The 10380-nt window shown below is 37.4% G+C and overlaps 1 protein-coding gene across 1 annotated transcript in view; it reads right to left on the bottom strand.

Moving 5' to 3' along the window:
- Window positions 1-3908: 3908 nt before the first annotated feature.
- The window catches only part of LGR4 (leucine rich repeat containing G protein-coupled receptor 4), a 71894-nt gene continuing 65422 nt past the window's right edge, over window positions 3909-10380 (bottom strand). Inside the window, exons 17-18 of the mRNA XM_014259017.2 lie at window positions 9878-9952; window positions 3909-6885 (exon numbers count right to left, since the gene is read on the bottom strand). Of these exons, the coding sequence (XP_014114492.1) occupies window positions 5609-6885; window positions 9878-9952 (1352 nt within the window). The 3' untranslated portion in view covers window positions 3909-5608. The remainder of the gene's footprint in view (window positions 6886-9877; window positions 9953-10380) is intronic.

Here is a 10380-nt window from a genome sequence, read left to right as displayed (position 1 = left end):
CAAACCTCAGTATTGGGACAAGCCAGTAGAGTTTATGTATCAAGATTGCCCATACAGAGGGTGGCAAAAGCCAGTTCATCTTTTGGGAAATTAAAGCATTGTTGCTGGAACAGCAGAAGCATTCCAACTTTGAAGAGATGTCAAAACATTAATACTGTTACTATCCCTCTTACCATTCTGCTCAACTTGTCAAGCCAGCTCCACCAGCCACTGTGCCCTAGTTAACACAGGAAAAGTATAAGCCCAAATAATGTAATTTTGTAAAAAAGCATTGAAACAGAAGTCCTGCAGGTTCAGGTACACAACTCCCATGGCCACAGAAGGACTAACAAGATAAATGGAATACTGCAAGGATGGCAAAACCTTAATTCTGTGAACTGAATGCCAGAAGAAGCTGCCCTGGCAAGAATTACATGCCAACACTGCTAAAACCCATAGGCAAAATCAAACTGCCACAATGAAGTACAGAAGTTGCCACAAACAATTGAATGTAGTGCATAAATATATACACACATGCCTATGGTAGATACCAGGGTGAAAAATCATCCTAATTTCTCACTGAAGAAACTACAAAAACTACATTTAGTCCTTCAGTGCTAGCTCACAGTCATAGACTATAGAATAAGCACTTAAACCTATCTAGCAACAGAGAGAGAGTAAAATTCAGAGTAAAAATAGCACAATGTGTATACTTTCTGTCTGCATGGTCATGCCAATCAGCGTGTCTGAACAACCAAATGCTCATGACAAATTTCTCAGAAATATTCCCTAATAGCCACCCGCAGCATTTTAAAAAAAATTTACACATAAAATATCAAGAAAGCAATACCTTAGGTAACAGACAGAAAAGATTTAAATTCTAGACACAAATAACTACTCTCAATCACTAAGCACCTTGATTTGCCAACGCTTGAATTGTTCAGTTTTAGAAATACAACTGTAATCTGATGAACTCAGTCTCTAAAAACACAAGAGCCAGCAGAAACTTCCCAGTTCAACTTGATGAATATAAGCCAGAATTAATGAAAAGAATGAGATCAGATTGCTTGCAGATGTCATGTCTAATTCCCCAACAGACATTAAGGAACACAGAAATATACAAATAATAACATGGAAAAAAAACCTATTAAATTTAGGGAGAAACAGAGGCTTAGACATCAAGCTTTAAGCTTGAAGAAAAGACTATTTTACTTGCAGCCTTGAAAAAAGTAAAAATTTTGAACCAAATATAGTTGAATTAAAGTTTTCTTGAGTCTTCAGATTTTCCAGCATAAGGAAAAATAGTGTGGAAGGCATGGGAGCAAAGGAGAAAGCTACTTGGCTCACACTCCATGTCAGAGCTCAAGCAACACTGCCTGTACTTGTCTACTGGCTATTTTTGTGCCTGAATGTGTAGTTCTGCTTGATTAGAGGTGAAACCTGAGAGGTCCTGGATTGCTTCACTTTCCTTCATGGTATGATGTATTCTCATCCTTGCAGTATACTGTATACTCTGCTAGTCCCAGCCCAGATTCTGCTGACTGCAGATGTGGAACCATCTGCTTTAAAGGGATAGGGCCTCCAGATGAGAATTTCTCTCATCTGGGGAAATGTGCAAGAACTCTATGTAACATATGTAAAATCACATCTTTGTGAATCACTCAACCCAGCTCTTTTATGTTAGTTGAAGATCACAGCCCTCCTGCTTTTGAACAGCCTTTGCTTCTTTAGCTAGTTTATAGTTCTGCATAAAGTCTTTCTCTTTTTAAGCATTAGATAGTAATAGATTTACTTGCTCATTTTTGGGCTGGAATTTTCAGAACACAGGTTATGCTTTTGTTACTGGAAACCAGTGAGACACTTCATATTTCGTTACCCTCAAATCAAAATTAGTTCCCTATAGCAAATACCACAGTGACCACAAACCAGTATTTCTTACTTAAAACCTAAACAATGTTACTTTGTATTGGAGTAGTGCCAGAAGTGCAACATATGAAATAGTTCTTACAGTATACAAAGATACAGAAAACAGCAATCTGTGACACATAATATCCCATTTCAGAGTTAATTTCCTTTTTTATTGAATAATTTTCAACTAGAGTCTAGTGTTAAATCAGACTCTACAGTACCATATGTGAAAGGTAATATTGAAAAACACTTCCTGCTAAGAAAATAAACTTATGCCAACAGTAAGAGATCAAAAGCATTGATGTAATTAAAAAACATTAAGAGTACATATAAAACAAACCCTTCATTGTGCTTTTAATTAAAAATATTACCCTGTAAATTGAACTGTAAGGCTTAAAAATAGTAATCAAAATGAAAAGAATTATTGAAGTATCTTTGTGTAAGTCTGAAATTTCTGAGTAAATTCATGAATAAACAGGAAATTCTATTGGAAAGAAATGAAAACAGGCAAAAGGCATCTAGATCAAAAAGTTGCAAAGCAGATGCATTATTTTTATAAAAGAATGAAAAAGCTCAATTTCAAATGAAGAGCTCTCACCAGCATAATGCCACAGAGCAGGCTAATATCCATCTGTGAGAAATTACTCTTAATGGAAGAAAGAGAGGGAATACCTCTGGCAATTTTATTTGTGACCATCTCCCCAGAAAAAGGTGCTTCCTCACAACAGTAGAAGGAACAAAAACAACAACAAAATGCTCTCCTTGCCATATGTTTTTCATTTGAAGTCAACAGCAAAGCCTTTTTTTCCCTTCAATAAATCCTTAAAGTATTTATTTTGTGTGGCTACCCCAGAAGGGTGTAACTTGTGGTTTCACTTGTTTCAGTCTCAAAACTGAAATCAGGAAGCTTTACCTAACTGAAAAGACTGCTGAGGTGTCAGCTCAGAAAGCCACTGGTACTTAGGTAACAAAAATTCCACATGTTGCTAACACAAAACAGCTTTAAGGCCAGCTGGCCCCATGTATTTGACGTTGCTTTTGGAGTGTCAGCAAACTCCCAGTGGATAAAAACATCTGAACATGCCACTGTGCCCTGGCCCGAGATCAGCCTGACCAGTGAAGATGCAGCAAAAGTTGGCTTTAAGTACCTGATGGCTGGATTTGTCTGGATTCTCCTTATGTGCTCGTCCATGGGTGCCACACACCTGGTCATGTTGAGAGAGGCGGGTTTTGCAGCATTGCTTCATTACAGGCTGGTTTCAGTAGCTGCTGCTCATATTCCTTCCCCTCTACCAGCAGCAGACAGAACCAGTGTGTGCTAGAAGACACTGGGCTGACTGCATTAAAGAGTTAATTGCTAATAAAACTGAACTCCAAAACCATACTGAGATACAGTGAAATACTAGAACTTCAAATGGATCACATCTGACCTTTTTAAACTGCACGGCACAAAGACTCACTTGTAAAACAGAATAAATAAATCCATATGCAAGAACATTGAAAATATTACAGCTTTTCTGGAAGCTTCATGGATGGATTTCCTTCCCTACTGATTATAAATGGCAGCTGACATTTACAGTCCTTTTTGAGAAGCATTCTTATTACCCTTAACAGGTTGGCCAACAGAGGGAATGTGGGACAAGCTGAGACTCTTATACAACGATGGCTTAAAAATCCCCCAAAATTTTCAACATAAAGAAGTATCAATATGAAAATTATAATTTGTATGATCATTCAAAACATACTAAAACATTTCCACTCAAACACAATACATAGCACCTTTAATCAAGAGATGAGGGCTAACACTTAAGGTTTTTAACCTTTTGCATGCCAAGAGTCATCATTATTCTGAAATCATAAATCCACTTGTAAACAGGCAACTTTCTTGTTTTTCTGACAATTCTTTCCTGAAACTTCCACTACATGTAGCCAAGGAACAGATGGGACATAATTTATGCTCAATAATTCTACATGTGCACAGTTCTCAGCTTGAACTTTTGAAAAACAGAGATAAATAACCATAGGTATTCATGTACCCTTTATTTGCTTTCAGTGTAACATTTCATGCTAATTGCAGATGTAATATTCATGAGTGTAAATATAAGAATTACCAACTCTTGGATGGTTTTCTTCCCTTTTTACACTTGAATATTCTGGCTTACAAAATTAACAGCATACAGTAAATATTCCTCCCATACTTTGTACAAACTACATGATTTTGATATACAATGATCCTGTTTTTATTATAGTGACAATATACAACCACATCTATTTACAATGAAAAAAGTACATAAACCACATTTTAAACATTCTGCTACTGGCAGCCACTATTGTTTAGGAGGTAGCTTTAATTAACAAAATGAACTGAAGCCACATTTCCCATCATGGGTTCTATCAAATAACTTACAATACAAAGATAAAAATTCATTGTATGAACAGTATGTACAGTTTAATTCTCAAAACAGCAATCTAGCTTTAGATCTTAACAAGAATTCCTCCAGAGTAACTGGGATGGCAGTGGATTTGCTCTTATCTAGTGTATTGTCCAAAAACCTTACATAATTACTTAATCATGCATTAATAACTTTGTATTGATCATATTTCAAACTAAACATTAAAAATTGATCACTGGTTGTACTTAAATCATTTGGGTCTCAGAACTTTAATGCTTTAAACAGATTGCACTGATTTATGTGAAAATCAGTGACTTTGCACCGTGTACTTCACTGTCAGTAAAGTAATTGGAAAAATGTTTTTTTTTTACTGCCCAATTGTGTTGCATTTCCCCTCCATTTCATAAAATATCAGTCTATCCATAGGTATTACTGGAGTGCTGTAACATTTAACAGGCTGCAGAGTATTAGCCAGTCTTATTGCTAAGACATGAGCTGTGTACAGTGACATCTCTGCTAACACCCCAATAACACCAACATTCCTTCCAAGGGTATGACTCGACTGCATAATACTGAAGAAACTTGCTGTGGTTCACCTGAAGTAATGCATCATCACTGGAAAAATGTGTTTAACCCTATTATTCCTGACAGCTGTTAAAAATTATTCCAGTAAATCTACAGAATATTGCAGATTACAAGTACTTTACTGCAACAAACAGTTTTGTTTAATTGAACATTAGCTAAAATATGAAACAAACACATTATTCTGATATTGCTGTCACAGTTACGTATGGGAGAATAAATCCCTTTTTTGGCCCTGCAATAAAATGCATCCTGAGATTCAATGCTGAATATACTATACAAAGCTAGCAATAGTTTTTTTTGCTTAATTATAGAAAAGTCACATTTAAAAATAATTTCTGTAATATTAAACAGCTGTCCTTTATATTGTGCTTTTGCAGGGGGAAAAAAAATAAAAATCAATAGAACTTACCTCACCACCAGATGAAGCAAAGTACAACTGCAATATGATGTGGTAACACACCATTAGCATGTAAAAACTGTATTAAAGAAATCACTATTGTGTGAAAAGAGTAAAAATATTGGGTAACAGTTTTGGTTTACCAATTATTTACAGTCAGGGCAATTGATTTATTTAATTTTTTTTTTAAATGTATGGCTCAAGAAATTACTGCCCACTTCCCTTCTTTACAAATGACACTAAATAACGATTACAAAAGTGCTTCCTGCTTGAAAAGTCAAAACAGGCAACAGTCTGCGAAACATTATACCTCTTTATTGGAACAGCTGATGGCAGAAAGCCCTTTTCAGTCTTTAATTCTTGGTATGTTGTAGGCATAACGAACCAAAGGGAACCCTCTGCTTTGGTAGAAACACGCACGGCCGCAGGCCTGCACTTGGTCCGAGCTGTCTGACACAAAGGAGTCGTCCTCGTCCGCGTAGTCAGAGTGGGCCGACTGCGTGCCACAGTCTGACCAGTAGCCATCTGGTCTTTGGCAAGGCACCACTGCCAGTGCAGGACAGCTGTGGGATTTTATTAAATGTTTACAGGGCATGGGCTTGGATAAAAGGAGTGATTCACAACATTCACACAGAGCAACGCTACCCTGCAGGTGGGTGTAAATGCCGCAGTCGTAGTAAAAATCCTGCGTCACGCAGCCCCCTTGAGCACTGACAGCAATTGCTACTGCTCCGTTCTTCCTGGTCAGGTGGCGCCTGAGCAACTTCCAGTCTTCCTTGAACTTTGGGTTGAAGAATACGTACAGGACTGGATTCAGACAAGCAGGCAATGGGAAAAATATCAAAGTAACAGACTTCATGATTTCAGGGCTGATAGAAATTGCAGTGATCAACGGTGCAAATGAGAAAAACGCAACAGGACAGAAAAAGATGCAGTTCGTGAAGATTAGCCAAGCAACATGCTTAATCGTGCTGGACTGTGAGTTTTCGGAGAGATCCTCTTTTTCCAAGTTGCAATAGAGTTTAGTGTAGATAATGGCCATTAGCAAAAATGCTAATGAATTCAGTAGCACTAAAGTTACCGTGAAACCTAACAAAGGTGTTTCTCCAGTAGGGAAGGGCAAGCAAAGGGGTGATGCTGAGTACTCTGCTTTATAAAAAAGTGGTAAGCATCCCGCTACCAGAGCACACAGGAAAGCAAAAAATGCTGCAATTTGAAATTGTTTTTGGCGATTGCTTTTCCCCTTTTTAATGAACTCCTTTGCAGAGAAGCTCCGTTCAACAGCAGCCAACATCAGGAAAAAAATTGCACTTTCTGATGAAAAAACTGCAAGAAACCCAGCAATTCTGCAACCACTGCCAGTCTCCCACCATATGCCAAATTCAGCAAATCTTCCCCAAGATATAGCATCCAAGAATGTTAAAATACCGGTATAGACTCCCATAAATAAGTTAGAGACAGAAATCAGGCTTATAAACAGCTTGGAAGATGGCAATGTAGTACAGGATGCAAATATTGTTAACATGACAAGCAGGTTGAAGAATAAAGCAACCAAAAAAATAAACCAGACAGTAAGGCGAATCATCCAGCTGCCCAATAAATATTCACAAGGCTTAAAAGCACCTAGAAGAAAACAAAAAACAAACAGAAGGACAACAAATTTAGGAAAAAAAATCTGCCTTAGTAAGTAAGATTTTGAAAAGGTCTTAAAAGCATACTCCTCATTAATTCATGAATAGAATACACACCTGAACTGCTAAATAGGTCAGCTGAAAGTAAACTATTCTGCTGAAGTTATTCACTAATTAATTATGTCTGAAATAACTACTGCAGTGAATGGTCACTTGAGAGCATTTTGTATAAACAAGCTAGCTAAACAAACTTAATTACCTTTTAACTATTCAAAATAGCTTTTATTAGTGTCACCTAAATACTTTATTTTATGTAGATTTCATACTTCATAAAAAAGTTTGGCAAAAAATATAAAAGTGAATGTTCACAATCCCCTTGTAAAGGAAGAGAATTTTTAGAAAGAACACGTTCTCTCAAAAAATTATTCACAAACCTTATGCCTTGTGGACTAAATTTTGGTCACAAGGAAGTATCTGCAGAACAGCAGACAAATTCAGTTTAATCAGCTTTAATAGGGACAGGCATTTACCACAAGCCTAGTCCCCCAGCCTTGCCACTAAAAGGCACTGTGAGCTTGAAAAGTCATATGACAAAACTATTTTTTCTTCTTCTTTTGCCACTTAAAGCACCTTATATAATAAAACAATCCAACAAACAAAATAATAGGAGACAAGAAAAAAAGGTCACTACTATTGCTTACCCTTCTAATCCCCCCAACTGCTATTTATTCCATAGGGAAATCCTCCTGATTTTAAGTAACAATCAGAAGAATTTAACCTCTCCTATCCCCCCATTAGGCACTGCTAATTGTCCTAAGCACAATAGCTCAGGATCCCTCCCTGCAATTGAGGACCACTCAGGGAGCTCAAGAAAAATTCCCAACTATAAAGGCTGGAGCTTCTGAGCTGGATTCAGCCTGTGACCCTGGCTCTGAGCAGCACATGCCCTTCCTTTAGGCAGGGGAAAGGTAATGCAGGCAGGAACAGAACTGCCAAGAATGATTAAATGTCAGGGCAAAAATCCCCCAAGGCCTAAAGCAACTTCCAGAAATTAATGAACTGCCAAGCAAAAAAAAAAAACCAAACATTTTTGTTTATTTAAATGATCAAGCTTCGTTTCTGGCCACAAAATAATGGAGCCTACTGGATTATCAGGAAATCAGGAGTAAAACCCCTTTTTAGCACGTATTCCCAAGTAAATCATCAATGACAGAATAATTAACTTTATAATACATTCATGTGACACAGCAATACCTGCTAAGATGATCTACTTAAAAATAAAAACAACTTCCTACTTATGAAATTTTAAAATGTCAACTCTGTGCTTCCAAAAATTGATTTGAAGCCATTTTTCTAGTTGCTGTGCTTTAGACAAATAAAAGCCACCACCCTTTCCTGTCTTTCTCCCAAAGTCTAGCTATCCTTGGAGTTAAAAGTTACCCTCCTCTCTCACTGATATTCCCAGCCCATGCTGGGAGGGGGCAAAAATTCGTGCTCAGAAGGGTGTTTCAGTGAACTTGAGCTACTTGAGCACCACTGTTCAACAATCCATTCTTTAGGCAAAGTGAAAAGTGGATCTACAGGCTGAGCAATGATTCAGAATTTACATGGTGGGTGGAGTATCTTATGACCAGATGGCAGCATGGCATAGAAACTTGTTAGTATGAGAGGGACTAGTGAAAAACAAGGCAAATTGTGAACTTGTAGAACAAGCTCTTTCTTTTAGACCTATTACAGCATTTCTGGCATGGACAAAAAGAAAGAGCTAAAGACTTTAACCCATGTAACACACCATCTCAATTCTCATTCTGTAAACAGGAGATCAAAATCAAGTAAGCACCTTTAGCAAATTAACTTTCAGATTATATACAATTACATTAATAATATATTTGACTTTCTGACTACAGGTTTTTTTGGCTGTGATCAAGAAATCCTTGTGATATTCTGGATATTACAGCCAAAGCTAGCTCAAAAGATAGACAGATTTTCATAACATAAAATAGTAGTTAGGAGAAGAGAAAGAAATAAGACTTGGAAAATTCCTGCTCATCCAGAAGTAACTTCATTGGAAGTATACTGTTCGTCCTTCTGCATGCTCCTGTTTATGCAGACAAAAGGGTACAAGATGTATGGAAGGAATCCTCTGGAGAGGCTGTGGCAAAGGCAAGAAGGTAAGAGACACCACAGCAATTCCTTTATGAGTTGGGTGGAATGGTGTACAGAAATTTGAAGTTTGAGTAAGAGAAACAAGAAGGGCAGAAACAAAGCTGCCTAAAATGAAAATATTGCAAGATCAAAGACATTCAACACTCCTGGACTATTCATGCCTGAATTGGAGTAAATCTGGTATGTCAATAAGAGTGTTCACTGCACAAGTGTGTTTAGCAGTTTAAGATGCTACTGCCTACTCCAGCTACCTGTAACAGCCCTTTGCTCACAGTTATTGAGGCTACAGCAAGGCTGGTGAACAGATCACACCAGTGCTCCTTGTCCTCTCTCCTGGAAAGACATTAAGCTTCATTAAAACCACCAATGATAGCAGTTTGAGTTAAGTTTTTAGTTAGTTTTTGAGTTAAGCTTTTAAAGCACAGGCTGAACTCTCACTAGAACAGATGATACACTCTGCTCCACAGATACCTCCTTGGCAAAAATAAGGTAGAATTAGGAGGCACTGCATTAAACACAGTAGACTCCAATTATGAGCATTACAGTCTTGATTATTCTGCTTATGGAAATAAATTTTGGTATTTTTCCTAGCATAGTTCTCCAATAAAGGGCTATGTGTCTAAAGCTGAGTCAAATCTTTGTGATTTCTCATCCAAAACAACACTGACATCAAATCAAGTTTTAACAAAAGCATTGAAGAATTTAATCTTCTGTGTACAGAATGACTACCAGGAATGAAAGATGTAATTCTGCATTCAACTCTTTGCATAACACCATGCCTGAAGTTCAGTGTGGCTAAAGCACATTTTAAGATTTACCTGTTGCTGGTGTACAGTGAATAATAGTCTGTCCCAATTCCTCATTTTTCGCATTTCTTGGCATATCTGCATTAGCTGCAGAAGTGAAAAACATGTTAGTTGCAGGAAGAAAAATAAGTGAAATGGCAGTGAAGCTGCCTAGGATGGAAGTAGCTCACTGACACCTGAGCCTTTTGACAAGTGAAGTTGTTCTGGTTTGCCACATAAGGTCAGATGCTCAGTACTGAAATTGCTGCTCACGTGGCTTTGTAACAAAGCAACATCTTTGATCACTGGGGAAAGATCTAGGGAACCTGAATTAGACAGTGGAAGGACACGTCCTGTCTGAATAGAAAGGCTGAAACACTGAGAATAAAACTATGACAGAAGCATTACTTGCAGTTTGAATTTTTTTTAATTACTTTTTTTTTTTCAGACAGGGAAGTCTTTCAGTGTCCAACATATCTTTCAACTGTTTAGAAGTAACATGGCACTGCTGATTTGTAAGCAATTGCTAAGCACTT

The sequence above is a fragment of the Pseudopodoces humilis genome, chromosome 7 (assembly GCF_049639895.1).
Source record: "Pseudopodoces humilis isolate 2021_Gansu_Grassland_sample_001 chromosome 7, ASM4963989v1, whole genome shotgun sequence".
Lineage (NCBI taxonomy): Eukaryota > Metazoa > Chordata > Aves > Passeriformes > Paridae > Pseudopodoces > Pseudopodoces humilis.
The sequence above is the reverse complement of the archived record's forward strand: the minus strand, read 5'-3'. Positions and strand labels throughout refer to the sequence as shown.